Consider the following 20268-nt stretch of genomic DNA (forward strand, 5'->3'; position numbering starts at 1 on the left):
TGGGTCCTTTTTACCGGAGCGCCATTTTGACTATTTCTAATAATTAATGTTGTCGCTGTAACCAGAATTGTAATAATTTAAATGCAACACTGACGTGCACTCACTGTAGTGTGCACCAAATAATGACATGTTATATGTACCTGACACAAATCACTTAACTTTTGCCATACAAGTCTGTTAAAGTATCATAAGCTTCAATGGGATTTTTACTATTTTACCTTCAATGAGCGCAAATTAATGCCTTTAGAGATGTGTCAGAAGAATAAACCAAAAATGTTTTCTTATTCAAAAACTATTATCCTCAAATTAGGGCTGGGTAATATATTGAGATTCAAGATATATCGAGTTGTCTGTTTTGGCGATATAGAAAATTCCAATATCGCCTTTTTTATTTTATATATATATATATATAGCTTATTTTGTATTGAAATACAGCATGAAAAGCAGTTAGCGGTAGATGGATTTCTGAATGTGTTCTAACCCAAGCCAACCCATAAACAAATCCACACTACAGAACTCACACGTGCTGTCCACTATCGGGAGAAAAAAAAGCCAAAAGTGGCACATATTGTGCTGCCATTTGTAAATAAATCTTCCTCTGTGGCATTTTGTATCAGCAAATTTCACCCTGAATTGTCTTTCTGGTACTTTGTTTATTAAATAGAGATTTATAGCATTTAATGCCATTTTCAAAAAAAATATTCAGATATGAGTTTTGGTTCACATCTCTCAGCCGTACCTCAAATACTTTACTACTAAAGCTTAAATATATATGTATACAAATGTATATATTTGTTGGTGGTTCAATGGTTGTGCCTGTGAATTATCACTTATTTTGTTGAAGTTAAAATCCTGCCAGTTCTTCCCTTCTGCTGCCACAAGGTGGCGTTCATCTTCACATAATCATAAGGCAGGGTGACAGCAATGAGTTGTACATTTGGTACATCATTTTTACAATGCCGTATTTAACTGAACGCATTTCTGAAACAAACATCTGTCTCCAGGCTTGAATTATATGGACTATTAGCACAGACGTTGGGATGCTATAGAGTTTTCCAGAAGAATTCATGGTTTTTGGTTAATAGGTGCAATAGAATGAGGACGTTAGTACCAAAATAAACACCAAAGTTGCTTTGATCACATTTATTTGACGATATCCAACACGTTACTATACAAAGTGTATAAACGGCAGAATACAAACAATATGCTTATAATCCTACTTTCATGTGTAAACATTTGCAAACTGAATCTCTTGTATTTGTCTCACAGCAGTGGCTCAGTAGTTTCTAAAGAAACAAAAGTCAGTCCATCTCATTTATGTAGGAGGAATATCTATTTTAGGCCCGTTATTACTATGACTTTCATTCCTTTGATTTCCCTTTGATCACAAGCTTTGAGGCACTAATCTGATTCGGCTCCAGATATTTCCAGTGCGATCCTCTCGATGGACTCGGTGGAGGAGCTTTGAGATCTCTGGGACTCAGAGGCCTGAGGACTGTCCACTGCAGAGTGCATCAGAGGCAAGTAGATATCATCCATGTTTGGGAGCACAAACACTTTCTAAAAAGGGAAGATGAAAGTCAAGTAAAGGGTGAAAATAAGTCCGGCAAGTTAATTTTGTCTCCTTTTTGAATAACATGTTTCATTTACTCAGACAACTTTTTTCAGGAAATGTACTTTGATCTCTTGACATTTACTTTGATCGCCTTCCTAAGAGGCATCTGCTGATCGCTTTGATGTGTCCTTAGGAGTTATTTCCGACACCTAGGACCCTTCTTCTCCAGAGGCCATTGGGTCACAGGGGGTGTGGCCAGCCTGACAGAGCAGTCAATTTGGCCACGGCCCAGAAAAGACACACCAAAGCGATTAGCAGACGACTCTGAGGAAGACTGACAGTTAACAGTAGAAACATGTCAGGAGATCAAAGTAATTTTCCTGAAAAAAGGGTGAAAATGTATTTCCTCTCAACAGATTCACATTTCCGTTTCTTTCCTGTACCTGAAACTCATCCTGCAGCTTCTTTTCGATCCATTCCGTCACATGGCAGAAAGTGACTTCCCTCTCTCCCAGTTTGGGACGAACATGCAAATCAAGTTTGGGTGGAACGCAGAAGCTGTACCTTCAGCGAACAATGAGACGCTGTAATTATTAACAAGTCCTACAATACCTCCATTACAAACAAAAGATCAATTAATTTTTCTGCGTCAAAGACTCGTAGATTAAAAATTGTAAACATATACATTTATTCATTATTACAGGTTTTAAATAAAGAAGCATTCCATAATTGTTTCCACTCATACCATATTCGGTCAGTAGGGGGCGGTGGAATGTTGACGACTAAGATCCCTGACAGCTCTTGAACCTCTACTGTGAGAAGCAGTGGGGTGTTGGACATCTCCTCAAACTTCTTCTTGATGAACTCGTTCTCCGCGGCTTTCTGAAAATACTTGGATTTTGCGATTTTATCCACAAATCTTAGGATCTTTCTTCCAGTCTTTGCACCCGCTGCCCTGCAGGAGAGGAATAGAGTTAGGATCAGGACATCAGCCATCTGCAGAGACTCAAGGAGGCAAAAAGCAGTCTCAGCATGAATCCACTCAAGCTGTTTGTTCCACAGAATACAATGTGTTCTAGAAAAAAAAAAATCTAAAAAGAGCTGAGGAATGAATTTAGGTTGTTCTTCATCAAACGGTGCGTGCTGTACCATGGAGACGCTATAGCAACTGACAGAGCAAAATTGTCCTCTAGATTAGTGTTTCTCAAATAGGGGTACGAGATGGCACTAGTACGTGAGAGAGAAGGTGGAATGGTAACAAACAAAAACATTAAACCTATGGGGTTTTGTGATGTTTATTTTTTAGTTAAAAAGCAATAATAAATGCAATATCTTGTTTTATCTGTTGTAAAAGATGATTCACCTTATCAGATGTTGAATGTTGACATAATTTACATATTGGACTGTCACCAATCAGTCAAATCTGAAATACAGGGGGTACTTGAGAGAAAAGTGGGAAATTAACAAATGAAAATGTAAAAAAAATGGGGGTTTGTATTGTTCATTTTTGGTTAATAATAATAATAATGATGATGATGAAAATTATCTTGATTAGAACATGAACTGATAATAGTCTTGGTCCCACACCAGGTGGGAGATGACCAGAAATAAAAATAACAAAATATATAGAAATATAGAAATTCCTCAGGAGACTGTTTCTTTCCACTTATTTACAATGGGATTCTTTAAAATGTGTGTTATCACTCGTTCATTCCATCATTATGATCTATACAACTAATGTTGAAGTCAAATAAAGGGGGTACTTGGGTCAAATAAGTTTGAGAACCACAGATCTAGACAATATCAAAATTTAGCAACAAAGTCAGATTTACCCTTCAGTTGCTGTTGCGGGTCCTTTCTCGCCCACCGCACCCTGAAGGTCTGACAGGAGCTGGTCCTCATCATCAGATGATCCAGCACTGGATGACTCCTCATCACTGTCTGCCAACACACTGAGCACTGGCCTGCAACTGGTTAGACACACAAAGCGACGGGCTAGGCATTAACCACTAAAGTAGAAAGAAAGGGTTTAGCTTAAGCATTCAAGTTGGATTTCACACATTCTAAAGAGGCAAAGCTGATACCAAACTTGTGTAAAGACACATTTCTTTCTGTCCCGTTGCATTATTTATTCAGGATCTTATATTGATAATGGGAGATTTGGACGCTTGATAAGTTTCCTCCATGAATCCATTGCAGATTGTGGTTGTTTGCTATGGTTTTTCCTGTTGAGTTGAAAAGGTCACATATGGTAAAGTCGATTAAAAGCATGGCTATTTTTCTTGAACAGCTAATTTTTTCGGGGGTTCTTTTTCCACTTTAAAAAACATCGTGTTGTATCTTTTCCGCACGCTCATTGTCGTCTATTGTATCGTATCGAACAAGGTTCCCTACAAATTGTCATGCTCCTTCCAAATGTTTCCCCCACTCTCCTTCCAGTTTTTAATATTCTTTCAACATTTTCTCGGCTTGATGCGCACCAATAATTGGACCGGTTTTTGAATGGCTTTTCCCACAACCACAGGATGTGTCCATCCACGTGGAAGTTACTCACTGCACCATTTAGTTAGGGTCTAATAGTTTAGTTTAGTTGAAACTCAGTATGCCAGGACTAAGAGGAATTAAGCACGTAAACATGTGTACAGTATATACACATAACACAAGGGGTTAAAACGTGTAAAAATGTGAAGCCACATTTGATTTGATCACAGGCTGATAAATGAAGGATTAAAATGATCAGATTCAGTCCCAGCTCCTAATCTGCTAGAAAGTCAAAATAGATTAAAATCCAGATTTAAATACTTCCTTGTTCACTTTGCATTCATTCAAACTTTAACCAACATTGATTTGAACCGTAATCCACTTTTATGTCCAATTTATGTTCCAATTTCCATGTTTTTGTTGTTGTTGTTGTTGTTGTTGTGGCTTTGAGAAGAACAGAGTGATAGAATCCTTGATTTTTTAGATTTAATTCAGTCTATTTAACCCACTCCTGCTGATAGTGATGAGATACATTTGTAACTACCACTAAAATTAACATTATTCATGATGTTTTCACAGAAGAAAATGCAAAAGCAGCTAAAAACATACTTTGTGTGTGTGTGTGTGTGTGTGTGTGTGTGTGTGTGTGTGTGTGTGTGTGTGTGTGTGTGTGTGTGTGTGTGTGTGTGTGTGTGTGTGTGTGTGTGTGTGTGTGTGTGTGTGTGTGTGTGGGGCACTGACCGTGTGCTGCCAGTGTCAGTCACATGGTGCACTGCATCCTGACCACCATCTTTACCCAGTTTGGACAGGTTGAACTTGGTCTGCAGAGTCATCTGTAGTTTACCTGTGTAGACCAGTTGTAGCTCCACCCATAGGCCTATAAGGGGCAATGCAACACACACTGTTGCAAACTAATAATAATTAACAAAAAAAACACAAAAAAACAACCTTTTTATAATACACAGAAGGAAATAACAGTTTATTGCAGTTTGTTTTGCGGGATTTTCTTGTCATTTAAGTTAACTTTTGTTGTTAATTTGTATGCTTTAGAAGTCATTTTGTTCATATTTGTTGCCTTTTTATTTATTCTTCTGTTATTTTGCGTGTATTTGTGTGTCTTAGAAGTAATTTTCTATGTTTTTGTTGTCGTTCTGTGTAATTTTTGATTAATTCTGTTTATATTAGATGTCAAATTTTGTTTTGAGTCATTTTGTGTATTTATCTTGAAGTTTTTTGCATTTTTATTTAAGTTTTGTGTAATTTTGTTGCTGTTGTGTATATTTATATGTTAGTTGTCATTTTGTGTGTCTTTAAAGTGATTTTGTGTGTTGTTGTGTCATGTATTTTTGGATTCTTTTTGTTTATATTTGTGTTCGTTTTGTTCGTTTTTGGAGTAATTTTGTTTGTATTTGTTACCAGTTTGTGCATTTGAGTCATTTTGTGTATTTACCTTGATGTTCTGTGTGTTTTTGGGGTCACCATGTGAATTATTGTTGTCGTTTTGTGTGTTTTTGGAGTCATTTTCTCCATTCACTTTGGGGTCAATGTGTCTGGTTTAGTGAATGCAGGTTGTTTATTAAAATGCCAGAAATGGGATGGTTTTTTGAAGAAATATGAAACCTATTGGAGCACAAATCTGACCTAAATGTGGGTTTCAGTGGCTTTTCGTAATGAGATTACGATAGCAAAGGAGTCTGATCACACTGCAGGAACAACAGTTTACCTTCCTGTGTATAGACCGTTACATTGTACTTGTATATTTGTTTTTATTGCATCGTTTCATCACCAAACTGCACTCACCTCTGTGGTTCACCTCTGGCCTGGATGTGGCTGTGATCTGTGGCATTGAGGAGCCCATATCCAATTCGTTGAGAGTCAGTTCATTCATAAAGTACGGCAGCTGCAGGAGGGGTTGCATGTCAGATTGGATTTGGTGTATTTATAGGTGGCCACACACTGTCGGGACACTGTAGATTTCACTAAAAAGTGATCTTACTTTGATTTTGCTCAGTTTCTTTTGAATCTTTTGAGAGACGGCATCCGCCCAGTACTTTTCTTGTAGAAAATCCCAGAATATTCGACCAATTAAAGCATTCGTCCACGATGTTTGGCTTTTTCCAGTGTGCAGTGCTTGATCACAGGTACACTGAAAGGAAAAATGAATGAGAACTTTAAAATATTGCATTTTGCCGTGAATGGTGAAAAGTAGCAAACAATAATTGACTTTATTTGAGTGTGCCTCACATGATCCTTAAGAGTAGGGCTTTCCTCTGTGCTACTCACTCCAGGACTGGACAATGGGGTTGACTCCTCTGCTGCCAGCACACATGTAGCCATGTAGCTGTGATAATCAGGGAGAGAACAGCACTTGTTGTTCCCTGACGGAGCCGCAGAGATGCAGGAGAACTGGAGTGTAGTGGGGGCGTCTTCTTCACTGCTGCCAATTCTACTGGAGCCTCGACTGTTTGGGTTACTAACCTGGGACGTAACTCTCTGTGCTTGTTCACCTGGACGAACAAACACAAGACTAAGATGATAAATAAACAATAAGTCTTGTAAAGGTTAACCATAATCTATTTTTTTTCTTATATCTGTAATCTAATCGCTAATCTAACCCCTTTGTCCAAACATTTACAAGTGAAGTTGTAAAGGCAAAATAAGGTTCCTTTCCTGGGGAAGATAACTACATTTTTTTCAACTCAACCTATATTTCATCCTCTACTGATGCCAGTGTGCCCCCAAAAACTCCAACTTTAATGTCTCACGTACTGAGTTTACATTACTCATGAAAATGCTTGAAATCCAAATAGCCTAATAAAAACTGTAATGAAACACAGCTATAGAGTGACGTTGTATCGCTAGGAACAGCATAAACAAACGAGAACTAAAATTGCGTCAAGTGATTCACTAGCTGCGTTTCCATAAGCCTTGGAAATGCGCAAAATCTAAATAGCGCAATAATAACTGGTAATGGAACCACCTGAATTTAAAAAAAAAAAAAAACTCTCAAATATTGCGCTTTCATGAGGTTTTTCAGACTTTTCGAGATTAAAATGTATAACAAAAGCACAATGGAAACACTTTTTTCCGCAATTGCACGTCACAGGACATGACGTACCTGGTCACATGACCACTTCTCTAGGATGACACGAATCACACGATGCAACGCGCAAAACTGTGCGTAAGTTCAAGCCACATGACCATTTCTCAACAAACTCATTGTTTGTGATGGGGTCAATAACAATCTATCAAACGGCGATTTCAACCTATGACTTTTGTTTGTAAGTAATTCTCCCATTTCTCCCTGGAAGAAATACTTTCCATTTATTGATCTATGAGGCCTACAATAGGTCTTTATCAGTGTTAAAATGTGTTATCGTACATATGTAATTCATCTTTTTCTGTGAATATGAACCTGCAGTACACACCTTGTTAGCATACAACAAATGGGAAGAAGAGAAGTTTAGTTCAACTACATCAAGATATTTTAAAAAAGTATAAACCAAAGACATCGGAAGATTGCGACTTTATGATAGATATTAAGTACAAAACCACAAAAACCATTTATAACTCTATATGTAAGCAGTTTACGGTAATTTTGCAACTTCAGATTCATGTGTTTAGTTGCTGGTCTGTGTTCATTACAAACTCAACAGGCTTTTATATGACAAAAAGATTATATTTATATTATATTAGAGTTTCGTTTGCTTTTAGAACCTTTATGCGATTGCCAAATGTTTAAACTCATGATGTTACATTATCAAACAGATAAAAGACATGTTGTGTGGGTTTAGCTGAAGTATACTGAGTATATTTAAGTTCAAATGCCATTGATGTTTTACACTTTTAATCATCTTCTGTGTCTTCTGATTAGAAATCATTTCAGTGGCAAATACGTACCCTTATTTGCTGCAGTATTCTGGCTTAAAATATGTAAGAAGATACGTTTTGTTAAAAAAAATCTTCCATAAATGTGCAATTTCTACGAGTTTTTGTGTCAAAATGCTTCTTATCTGTGCTGACGTGTCTATGCTTTGAAGCCTGTTCAGACTTTAAAAATAGATTATTGTATTCCCAAAGTGTTGTTTGTTCTGTGAAGTCTAAAAATAGCCAATTGGATTTGTCACCCACACCACAAGAGTGACTGAGAACAAGGAACAAAAAGTTGCAACAAACCAAACTGTGTGACAATGGCAGGATTTACAACAGCTTTGTTTTGGAGATTCTAACCCATGGGAGAGTTGTATTTGTTCCTTTAAATCATAGACGGTGACTCTGGGAGCTATAATGCCTGTAAAGGCTTTGTCAGATCAGGTCATCTAGCAACTGTAGGGTGATGTTGTCGACTGATACGGATTGGAGAACTAGAGCATGTAATCCATAATCCACACATGTATCGTTTTAGTGTTGATGCCTTATCGAGAGGCCTTCTCGTCTCTAATGCATTATCAGCGGTTTTCATACCTGATCTGGACCCACATCTGGCTGGCTTGTGTCTTTTCTCCCTGTCTGTCTCTTTGTCCATGGATGCAAAAAGGAAATGACGAAACCACTCCTCTTTCTCTCGCCCTGTGCGTCCAAACAGGTAAAGTGTGGAGAGAAGGTCTTGAGGGCGTTGTGAAGAACTTGCAGGTTTAGCATCTGTGGCCTCTTCATAGTTCACCTCCGGAATAATAACTTCTTCTTTCTGGGATATTTCTCCATTGGATAGTTGAATGCAAATCGGATATTTTGGATTCCATATTCTCTTTCGTGCTAATGCAGATGGAAGCAGGAACACCTTCAGATCAAAGCCGCAAAGATTAGTTGTGACAAAAAAAAACAAACTTGTTTATATTCAATAGTAATCAATACTGAAATCATGACTCATAATCGCCTTTAGTGTAGTATTCTGCATGCTTGGCTGGAAAATCCTGGAATTTAGAAAAATATTTGCTCATGCAAATATTTCACTTGTCAATTAGCATTTTGATATAATGTAACAACAACTCCCTTGACACAAGCTTGGAGTGTGATCGTACTTTACTCTTTGTGAGTTGAAAGCAGCGTGACTTGACAAAGGTAGTCTCGTAGACTCGCTCGTCATACGTGGCCCTGCGGCTGATGTTGGTTCTCGGAGTGTCCAGACGTAGGCAGGATCCCTCCAGGGTGGCGTACACAGAGTGTGTCAAAGCCGGGTGGCACGTCTCTGGGTCATAATCCTGTATTTCATTCATCCAGCCCTGAAAAGCCGTAAAAGTGATTGGTGGTTTAAATCCACGTCAGTGTTGATAGGTTCAAAAGAATGAAGGCAGTGGCTATTCTTACGGTTGCCGTATCAATATACCAACATTCTATCCATATGCAGTGCCCTTATTTGGTCAGTTTAGGTCACGTGATAGGTCAGTCATTGGCCAGTTTTGGTCAATCCTTACCCTAACCCTAACCCTAACCCTAATCCTAAAAATTGATGCGATATTGGGTTATAACCTTACCCTAAACCTAAACCTAAACTTTACCCTAAACCTAACCTTAAGACGCTGCGTACGTGTACTTTGGTACCAATTGCACTGGGGGTTGTCCGTATGGCAACCGTACAAATAGACACTTTCAAGAATAAATAACACGAATGGTAAAAGCTTGTGAAGTGAAGTTGTTGGGTTTTTTTTAAGTCGGATCAAAGCAAGGCATGATCTTATAGAAGCTTATCAGACTTAAAATGCCTGCAGGTCTGCAGCCTACAGTTACTTACAGTAACTTTGTCTAAACTTACACTAAAATTAAATATAATTTTCATTAAACGAGAAACTTGCTGCCATAATCAACACTTTTCCAAACTTTATTACAGAACATGTCATTCGTACTACCTCTTATCCTTGCATAAACACGAAGACCAGTTCAGACCGGTCACAGAATGTTCTATTTTGTCAAATGTGGGTGTCAGTGAAATAATATAAATATGTCTGAGTGCGGGGCGCATGTTGGTGTAGTGGTTCAAGCCCTCGGGTGGACATTTGGGTCCTTTCTGTGTGGAGTTTGCATGTTCTCTGGTTACTCCGACTTCCTCCCACAACCCAAAAAACATTACTTTTAGGTTGATTGAAGTCTCCAGATTGCCCGTAGTAGTGAATGTGAGACAAGAGTGATTGTCTCTCTGTGTGTGTGTTGCCCTGTGATGGACTAGCGCCCTGTCCAGGGTGTACCCCCACCTAGCGCCTAATGACAGCTTAAGATAGGCACTAGCAGACCACCACGACCCTGAAAAGGAGAAAGCTGGTCGGAGAATGGATGGATGGATAGAGGATAGAGTAGCCTGAGAACATGCAATCTCCAATGACAAAAGGACACATGTCATTGTGCTCCTCTGAGTCACAATATAAAAAATACTGTGAGGACTAGTTGTAGTAAATCCAGATTATTTCCCTGTTTTTTGGTATATTTTAGTGTATTGATGGACAGTGATTGATTGTAATTCATCATTTTATTTGGTAATTAGAAAAACTAGGGATATAAATTAGGGATGTAACGATTAATCGTAAGGCAGTTAAAAATAGGTACCACGGTTCACATCGATGCTCTGAAAATTGAATCGCAGTACTTTTTTTAACCAGCAGAGGGCGCTATATATTAATCCTTCCAGAAGCGGACGTGACGGGCGGAATCTGCTACTATTTTCTTTCTGGCCGCCATTTACTGTTAAACATGCTCATAAATAATTCTTTACTCCTTTAGCACCGAAAGAATATCTGTAATATTACGTGAATATCTGTAAAAGTCACGTTTTTCTATTAGCTCTGTCTGCTAGCGTAGCTTCTCTTCTTCACTGGTGGAATAACTGCATGCCAACCGACTACTGGGTTACCAGCGCCCTCTGCTGGTCTAAACAAATATCTGCCGTAAATACAGTAAAATGACTTTTTTTTTAATTTTTTTTTTTAAAGTCCAATCGTTAAGGCACAAAATACATTTTCAGTTGCACTTTTAAAAAGAAAAAGAACTATTACGCAGTTTTGAATTGTTTATTATAGAACCAGAATTTAAATTAATAGGCTTCTTCATTTGTATTACTCCTTTATTTATTTCATTCAAGATTTATTTTTAGTTAAATTGCATCATTTTGAATAGTTTATCAAGGGATTCTTTTGACAATGAAAAATAAAAGGAAAATAGTACAGTATTTTCCCCAAAAAAATAAAGGAATATTTTTCAGTCATTTGTCAACATTCCCATATTGTAAAATAAATCGTGAGAAAATCGTATCGTGAACCCAGAATCGTGAATCGAATCGTATCGGGAGTTGAGTGAATCGTTACATCCCTAATATAAATGTTACATGAAATGCAGAGACAAAATAACAGCAAGAATCCAATACTTTGCCACAAGGATATTTTCTTTGATACATCTGGGTGTTTTGATGGCACATCTAATTTATTCTCATTACCTTGAGGACTTCAGGCTCGCTGCTGACAGCAACACCGGTTAAAATCTCCTCCCCCAACATCATCTGTGGTTTGTAAAAGGATGTTGGGCACTTTGTCGTGGAAGAACCCATCCGAATGAGCAGCATTCCAAGCAGGTATCCCAGGGCTAAACCCAGAGCCAGGCCAGAGAGATATGGACTGAGAGGTAGGATGAAGTATCCATAGGTCAGAACTGCCACACAGAATAAACTCATCTGAGGCAGAGGGTGAGGGGGCTGAGGAACAGAGCGCTTACTAAGCAGGGAACCTGAGGTAGTCTGAAAACCTGGCCACTTCCTCGTCTGTGTGCTTGTCTCGGTCACTAACACTTGCGTCACATCACCATCTGCGCACACATGCTGCTCTTCGTTCCTGTGATGTTTCCTGCGATGATGCACGGGGCAGGCAGTGCTAGAATGTCTCCCATAGTCTCTTACAGAAGGCCATTCAAACACAGGCAAAGCGTCTGCACCTGTTTTTTTAGAGTTTCTAACAGGAGAGTCTGAAAGAACTGTATCTGTGCTACTTTCACGCCCCAAACCCCTTGAGCTGGTTTGCTGACATCCTAGAGTTCTGCACTGGTGTTTGGGGCTACCTCCACTTTCTTCTCTCATGATCTTACTGAACATGTTGCTCAAAGGTTCTTGCATAGCCTCAGAGAGCTTCCGCTTTGTGTCTTCCAGTTCCATTTTAAAGAAACCCCCTTTGAGACTTTCTCCACTGGGGGAGTGAGAACTCGGAGAGGGTGGTGCTGTTCTAGAATCTCCATTGCTCCTTGTTTTTTGATGGGTCAACTGCTTCCACAGATGTAGATTAAGGCGTGAATCAGATTTTGATTGGGACACCTCAGGTTCTGAGTGGGACACATCTGTAGATATAGATTTGACAAGTGTTAGAAATGGCCTGGGTCTGAGAGTGGAACCGTCTTTTAGCTCCAGCTCAGTGGAGAGGGACTTTACCAGGCTGGCTAGGGGACAGGGAGTGGGCGAAGACGAGCCGGGGGAGAGGAAACTCGGGCTGACAGTGGAACAGTTTCCCAATGATCCTGGGGATGAGGGCGAAAGAGGGACATGGAAGCTTTTGGATTGTTGTCCATCCTCCTCTAGAGAAATATGTCTCTCTGTAGAGAGTGATATGGATGGGTAGTCTTCATCGTGGTCAAGGGAGAAGATGAGCTCACTGTCATCAAGGCTGTTCCATTCTCCTTCCGTCCCCGTCAGCTGGATCACAATCCCTCTAGATAGATGCCTCTTTGACCCCAGGCTGGAGGCGCCCACTGGGGAACGAGAACGGTATTCCTGCAAAGGTCGACTTCCATTATCCTTGGCTCCACTTTCCTCTTGTTTGCCTCTCTCTGCCATTTCTTGACTTCACATCTTCAACCCAAGGCACCTTTGAGTCACTGAATGAATAAAGAACACGGTCAGCTGCATTATTAAGCCTCAGTAGCGTAACAGATCAGAGCAGAGAGAGAGAGACATGGCATCTTTTCAGCACGTCTACAGAAAATGCTTACTGGTGCCAACTGCGCATTAATGTGTAAATGTCACATAGCTTTGCTCTGAAAGATTGTGGAAATCTACAGTAATCTGAAGACTGGGGAGCCTGAATCACAGCCAAGTGAGCGCTTCTCCCAAAGCTGTTGCTCTACATTCTGTGAGAGCTTTAGAGGCATACAAATATAGAAAAGATGGACTTACTTTCACAAATTCTAAGACAGCCCAGACTTTGATCTGATGTATTTTGAATCTATCTGCGGAGGGTAAAAAAACACAAGGTCAATAAAACCAATAAAACCTTGTCAATATGTCAGATTGGAAAAAGAATATTAGCAGACATTATTACAGCTTTTTTAACTTATCTCCTTAACAAAACCATCTACTTTGTCTTCCATCCATTTCCTCGCTATCAGCTATTAACAGAGCACTGTGTCATAAGACCTAAGGTTTAAGAGTTACTTATCTCCTCTTTAGTTCTCTCTGGCATAACTACCATTTAGACTAAATGTGTCATCGATGTCTGTTTCCACTTAAAGACTTTTCGATGAAAAACCCACAAACATGTTGCATTTGCATCACCATTAAACTATAGTGATGCAAATGTCTCGTTGGTCAAATGCCCTGCTCTACACAAATGAATCCCTTACTTCTGCTTGGTTGGACTTATGTAACTATGTTACAGCGTGATGTGGCACAATTTCAACCAATTCCACAGCAGCTGGTGGAGTCAGACTAATCTGCACTCACCTAAAATTGATGGTGGGGATTTTAAAACTAACAGACGCAAATGTATTCTGGCAGCAAGAGATCCTCCGAATAGGTTGTTCGGTCACCAAGAACTGTAAGCTGTCAAATAGGCAGAGATGCTAGTTAGATGACCTAAGCAATACCATATCTAGCTCTAACTCTAACTGCATTTGTTTCTGGAGTAGCTCCCTTGTTATGAACATATTAATGCAAAATATAGGAAGATACAAGCCTGAAAATTCTTGACACAGGTGTGTAGTTTTCAACATGACCTGCACCAACACGCATTTCTCATTCTTTTCTTGCTGCGAGACATGACTTTCAAACTCATGAGTTTCGATTGGAAGTTACTTTGTGCTAATACATCTTATTATCTTACTTCATTCAGGGTTTTGGTAAGGGTTATGGTTAAGGAGACATACATCAGTTTGCAGCTTCCCATAAATTTGTGCCACGCAGCATGAAAAAAAATTGTGTCACCGACCACGAAAACAGTTCATGCTAAGCAGCATGAAGAAATGTGTTCCCTGCAGCAGGAAAGATATATCGTGTTGCCACGCACGAAAAATTATATGAAGTAATTTCTGTGACAGGATTATGAACTCTGTGAGACTGGGCTGAACTTTGTGACAAGAAAATTCATCCATTGCTTATGTACGTAGATGTAATCAGGTATCATAATTGGCATAGCACTAGATTGACATTAGCAAAAATAGCTAAAAAAATATATATATATATATATATATATAAAACGAACGAGTTTCTTGTGTGTGTGACTCACTTCTTTAATTATTACAATGAGTTTGTGGCTAAGTTTCCTTTAGCATACCATAGCATATCATGCATATTCATAGAGTGAAACAAGTGAAAACAAAAGGGCAAGATTAACTACAAAAAGTGTGAATGTAAAATGTATCTTTTTTTTTTTTTAACAGTAAGTTATGTGTGGAAAAACGTTGATTTAAACATTTATATACTGTATATATATATTGCAGAAGACTTATTTACTAATTGCAGGACATTAAACACAGTGAACAAATTAATAAATTATTAAATGCGGCATGTGAACAATTTTATACAACAAAGTTGTAAATGTTGATTTGTATCTGTTGTTTTGGGCTTAGTAAAGAATTATATTTGCAGCAGGACTTTATAGAACTTTTAGTCACTGAAAGCTTTTCAAAGATAAAGAATAATAATCGTTTTTAAACATCATTCATTTCTTCTTCTTCTGGTATAACTGTGTGCATACTGGGGATGGATAAATGCATGTATTGGAGCATATGGCTGTGTGTATCTTACAAAACAATCGTGCAAACGCCGCATGAAACATCTGAGCACAGTGGCCATCTTTGCTGTCATGTCAGTGTCAACCTGGCAATGACTGTCTGAGTGTGTGTGTGTGTGTGTCTGTGTTTTTTGTGCCACACACTCAAACATGAACAGTAACAATCCCAGATTAACACTAATGCAGGGATTTTACTTTTAAATCTGACAATTTAAACAGCTGGATTATGGGCTGAACCATTTGGTGGGGAGGTTTTCCGAGCTAGCTCGTCTGGCTAAGCCAGTGTTGGTTGAGGTTGTTTGGTAGAATCCCAATCCTTTGGCTGTAACGTCGGTCTTTTTGCTTATTGTGTGAAACTTGTAATTAATTCAACTTTATTTATTCATATAGTACAAATTAGATTAGGTCTCTTGTGTAGCTCAAAATTTGGAAAGCAATAAATATATACAGTAGATTGTATTGAGGTGACTGTTATGGTACAATAATGGAAAAAAAATGACATAGGAATATTAACTGAAAGAGCATTATTAAAATGGCAGCCATAGGTCAGAGCTAATTCAAATTGTATTTGATAGTATACTAAAATGTTCAATTATGTCATTAAAAATATAAAGTAGGGGTGGTGTTTAGCTCAGTGGGCTGAGCGCCCGCCCCATGTACAGAGGCTATAGCTCCTCACCTGCAGCGGGTCCAGGCTCGATTCCCGGCCTGGGACCCTTTCCTGCGTGTCATTCCCTGCTCTCTCCAACCCCCTTCCTGTCAAGCAACTGTCATATAAAGGCCACTAGAGCCCAAAAAATCCTTTAAAAAAAAAAAAAAAAAAATATATAAAGTAGCCACAATAGAAAATATATTATTTCCAAAATCATCTCTTGTATTTAAAAAAAAAATAATACTAATTGCACGTTGTAATTGAAGATTGTAGAAAATAAAGTACTTTATGTGCATTGAAAGTGGCTATTCATTGAAATGTTACGTAAGTTTTGTTGACATTAAACTAATTATTAAGATATATATGTATAACACTTGTAATTCATAGATTATTACTGATAATAATCATTTAAAAAAAACACTGAACAACACCATAGAATAAATTAAAACAACATATCTCATACAATAGATTGAAAAATACTAAAGGCAGTAACCTTGCAGCTTTAGACATTCAGGATTCAGGAGTGAATATGAAAAGATGATGTGATAATAACGATGTGTCAAATAAAGGCTAATATTGTTGTGGTTTTATGGTATTCACACTTTCCAAAACAGTTTCTACAAACTGTTAAAGAACAAGTGTGCTGAGGATTCTAGAAACCAGGTCAGCGTCTCAAACATTTACTACGCGTTGTAACGTAGGTGGAAGTTTAACTCTGGAATTTTAACACTTCAGACAGTTTTAAGAAAATTCAAGCTTATTATGAGCTGATGATGGTGATCAAAATCATGCAGGGTACATTAAGGATTAGATTTGCAAACTTACCCAAATTGTGGTGTAGTTGTGCAAAAAAATTTGCAAAAAACTGCCGATTTCTCTTTGCTTCTCTTCTGTTCTCTTGTGTACAGCAGGATTACAACACTATCTATTGCTCTCTCTGTCTCTTGCTCCCCCTCCCTCCTTCCCACCCACAGTCATACACACACACGCACACACACACACACACACACACACACACACACACACACACACACACACACACACACACACACACACACACACCTCCAGATGCTGTGAATCAGGCTCACCACACTGATGATGGATAACATAGCCATGCTGCATGCTAATCCAGATTATGGTTCTTGCAGCCTGAACATACATGGATGCACAAACCCTCCCACACTAGCCAGAGTGTCGTTGTGGGTTAATGTGATAATAAATGAATCTGTGTCAGTACAAAACATGAATTATTGATCTAGAAATTCCTTTGTAGGAGTGTTACATTGATCGTTTTCCACAAGCAAGTGAACAGAATGGAGAAAATGATTAATTTCATCCTTGAAATCCTTAAATACACAATGTCCAGGAGGAACTCAAAGTAGAGTTTTTGCTCCTCGGCATTAGGAGTATATCACATTTTGTTCAAACACCTTGGTCACTTTTTTAAGAGGTGTTTCATCACATTTATCCACACTTTTTGTACAGCACGTGAAAAGTGTTCAAAGAAACTAATAGAGCAACACTGCACATGCACACTCACAGGAAAACGAACCCATATAATCAATGGATCGTTGCCACTATATGACAACACTATCCTTCCTTTACTGTTCCACCCACACAGTCGATGATCTGATCTCATTTTTCCTATTGTTACTTCCTATAGCCAGGCGTAGGTTGATTTTTTATTCATGCATGAAATTCATTGATCTGATTTAAAAAGGCTAAATGTATAGAAATGTAACTGTTAGCAATAGTATAACGACAGTGGCAGAATAGGGTATTATCAGTAGTTAAAAGCAGCAGTATCAGAGAGTATTTAATACATTTTTATAATGTTGCTATTTTCCTTTAATTGCTGCTTTGCATCAAATATTCTCCCTTCACTGTACTTCCATGAACTATTTTTAGAACACAAGAGTAATCCTGGAGTTAAACACGTTTCCCTGGCATATGGTTTTCTGATAATTATACAGTTACACTGATATAGTATTAGCAGTTAGCATTCCTTGATTTGAATACTCTGGTCACATGACCCTACGATTAATCCCACACCAGCTCTAGCCCGGCCCCTTACCCTAATAATCTTAAACATATGTAGAATATGGTTGTAAAAAGTGCTTGCACATATTATGAGTCAGGACCTGCAAGTCAGGTTTGCCAACTGGTTTCACTCGCGCACACATACCTTACCATCTGTTGACATTTGCAGCTATTCAAAAATAGACCTCCAACCAGAAGCTCCGCTAAGTGGCCAACAGGCAGGTCAAAGCAGAGTTCCTGCCGTTAAAATGAGCAAATGTGAATCAAATCTTTTATTTGAGAGTTGCTTTCATGTCTTTTCTTCTCTTTGGTACTTGACTGGGGGACCTCATGTAGGTTTGCGATTTCGACTCACTGAACCAGAAACCAGCTTGAAGAGCTACAAGTAGGACTGGACATGGAACCTTGTGATGACCAGTTTTTGGAGTTCCACCCTATACATGGTACCAACGTAAGACTGAACCCTTCTGGAACACAAGCCACGAGAGTGGAGAGCTTCGCCAATGGTGTTTGTTTTAGCAAAGAACCCTTGAAGCCCGGGGAGATTTTTCTCATCGAGATTGAGGATAAAGAACTGGGCTGGTGTGGCCACCTCAGGATGGGTCTGACTGCCAGAGACCCAATGAGCTTGGAGGTAGTACCTGAATACTCCATCCCAGACCTAACAGATTTAGGAGACAGTTGGGTATTTGCCATCACTCGCAACCATAACAAGGTCTTAGAGGAAGAGGAGGCCCCGGCTCTTGAGGATGGCCAAGCAGGAGGAAGAAGGCTTGGTCGTGGAGAGGCAGAAGATGAAGCTCGGGTACCTCAAGAAGATGAAGGCAGAGGTAACAACACAAAGCCAAAGACTTTTTTTACAGACACTCACCTGTACATAGAGAATTTTCGAATCCCAAGGGACAAACTTGTTGGTCGAAGCCGGCCTGGACGGTACAGCCACATTTTGGATGACTTGTACAAGAGCAATACTTTGCCTCCCACAGCGAGGCGCAGCAGGATAGGGGTACTGTATGTGCCAAGGAGCCAACATCTGGCTGACATGCACATTGTTATCAATGGTGAGGATATGGGAGCTTCTGCAAAGGGAATCCCAACGCTCCAGCCTCTTTATGCTGTCGTCGATGTTTTTGCTGCTACCAAGTGTGTTCGGATTGTCCAGGTGGAGTATGGATGTAAGTTATGTTAAGTCACGTTTGTTACTTTAAGGCACAGATATTTGTTTTGCATGAATATTGAAGTTTTATGTATTTGTTACATACTTATTTTCAGAGTTGTGTCTCATCGTGAGAAAGTCTTAATGCTGGGGTTACACAGAGCCCCAACAAGTTATGAACGTGAGTGCTTGACATTTAACGCCACGTTACGATGCAGTACGAAAAATGGCACAAGTTAGTGTCGAGTTGTCAGGCTATGTGACGCTTGGTCAAGAACTTGACTCGCACCAGTGTGGATTGTCACTCTACGATAAGCGGTACCCCAAGTTTGACAAACGAGTAAATATTTGGTTAAACAAACCAAATTTTTTTCTTCAGCTGTGGCATCTTGAATTGGTGGGAAATGAAGTCATGAGTTGTCTGTAGCCTAGCATATTCTCATTTGCGAATGTGGACGTGTTGATCTATATCAATCCGTTCAGTTCTTGCCAGCTTTCGTGCTGAGCCATAACGCCGTGTGAAGACGTCATCAACACAAATACACTCCAAATGCTTTCACTGTCTGTTGCGAGCCAAAATGAATCAGCGCGAGGCGACAAAAATTCACGCACTCATAGCATTTGTGTAAGACTTTTTGATATGTCGAAAAAAATCTCCACAAATGCTACAGAATTTTAAGGTTGATTATCAGAGCTACGCAGATGACACACAACTATATATATCACTGAACCCAGATGACTATGGTCCCATAGAGGTGTTGTGTGACTGCTTAAAAAAAGTAAACTGCTGGATGAGTGAAAACTTCCTTCAACTAAATCATGACAAGATGGAGGTGATTGTCTTTGGTAACAAGGAAAAGAGGACTGCTGTCAGCGAGTATCTCGATCTTTAAAAGCTAAAGACCAAGTCCGAAACCTTGGTGTTCTGATTGACTCAGATCTGACATTTAGCAGTCAGAACAAATACATTTGCCTTGCCTACGCGCTGTTACAAAACATCTCCAGTTAGATTGTGCTTCGTTGTAACTGTTAAGAATGTGTCATGAATCATGCAGAATTGCGATTCGTAACGTGTCGGGCCTCTGTGCAACCCTAGCATAACGGATGGTTTATGCATGCTTTAAAGCCTATCTGCCCAGGTGCTATTTTATTTTCCATTTCTTGTCTATTCCAATTGCTATGATTTTATTAATTTGCGTTCTCTATTCTGTGTTTTCTTTCACTAGTTTCGTCCTTGCAGACATTGTGTAGGAAGGCCATCCAGAAGCACATTGTCCACAGGATGGCAATTGATTGGTTGGAGCTGCCAGAAGCTCTCAAGCACTACTGCAAATATGAATGAAGGGTGTATGCTGGTGATGGGCATGAAAATAAAGATATGAAGGGTTCACTTTGTGATTTATGATATTCA

General features: G+C 39.1%; 2 protein-coding genes across 4 annotated transcripts; one reads left to right on the plus strand and one right to left on the minus strand.

Moving 5' to 3' along the window:
- Positions 1–1196: 1196 nt before the first annotated feature.
- On the minus strand, positions 1197–16586 carry tex2l (testis expressed 2, like). Of its 3 annotated transcripts, none has more exons than XM_028477183.1 (13): positions 16487–16583; positions 13176–13228; positions 11457–12877; positions 9058–9258; positions 8501–8816; positions 6281–6543; positions 6033–6182; positions 5837–5936; positions 4778–4913; positions 3388–3525; positions 2301–2510; positions 1999–2119; positions 1197–1560 (listed from the first exon to the last, which is right to left on the minus strand). In XM_028477183.1, exons 3-13 carry the CDS (start codon positions 12834–12836, stop codon positions 1402–1404), a joined length of 3174 nt encoding a protein of 1057 aa, XP_028332984.1. In that variant the 5' UTR covers positions 12837–12877; positions 13176–13228; positions 16487–16583; the 3' UTR covers positions 1197–1401. The 3 variants fall into 3 exon arrangements, with proteins under 3 accessions (XP_028332984.1, XP_028332982.1, XP_028332983.1); XM_028477181.1 differs by having other exon boundaries at positions 4778–4937; XM_028477182.1 differs by lacking the exon at positions 13176–13228 and having other exon boundaries at positions 4778–4937; positions 16487–16586.
- A 1282-nt stretch (positions 16587–17868) lies between these two features.
- On the plus strand, positions 17869–20245 carry neurl2 (neuralized E3 ubiquitin protein ligase 2). Its single transcript, XM_028476279.1, has 2 exons — positions 17869–18876; positions 20084–20245. The coding sequence occupies exons 1-2, from the start codon at positions 18099–18101 to the stop codon at positions 20197–20199; spliced, it is 894 nt and encodes a 297-aa protein (XP_028332080.1). The 5' UTR covers positions 17869–18098; the 3' UTR covers positions 20200–20245.
- Positions 20246–20268: the final 23 nt, after the last annotated feature.

The sequence above is a fragment of the Gouania willdenowi genome, chromosome 19 (assembly GCF_900634775.1).
Source record: "Gouania willdenowi chromosome 19, fGouWil2.1, whole genome shotgun sequence".
NCBI classification, from domain to species: Eukaryota; Metazoa; Chordata; class Actinopteri; order Blenniiformes; family Gobiesocidae; genus Gouania; species Gouania willdenowi.

What these genes read in the sequence shown, in the direction of transcription:
- tex2l (XM_028477182.1), bottom strand. Translation starts at nt 12,836, where the DNA reads ATGGCAGAGAGAGGCAAACAAGAGGAAAGTGGAGCCAAGGATAATGGA. An exon ending in GCCCTACTCTTAAGGATCAT is followed by an intron (nt 6,183 to 6,280) that starts GTGAGGCACACT and finishes TTTTCCTTTCAG; the next exon opens with TGTACCTGTGATCAAGCACT. An exon ending in GCCAGAGGTGAACCACAGAG is followed by an intron (nt 4,938 to 5,836) that starts GTGAGTGCAGTT and finishes AGTTTGCAACAG; the next exon opens with TGTGTGTTGCATTGCCCCTT.
- neurl2 (XM_028476279.1), top strand. Translation starts at nt 18,099, where the DNA reads ATGGAACCTTGTGATGACCAGTTTTTGGAGTTCCACCCTATACATGGT. An exon ending in TGTCCAGGTGGAGTATGGAT is followed by an intron (nt 18,877 to 20,083) that starts GTAAGTTATGTT and finishes TTCTTTCACTAG; the next exon opens with TTTCGTCCTTGCAGACATTG.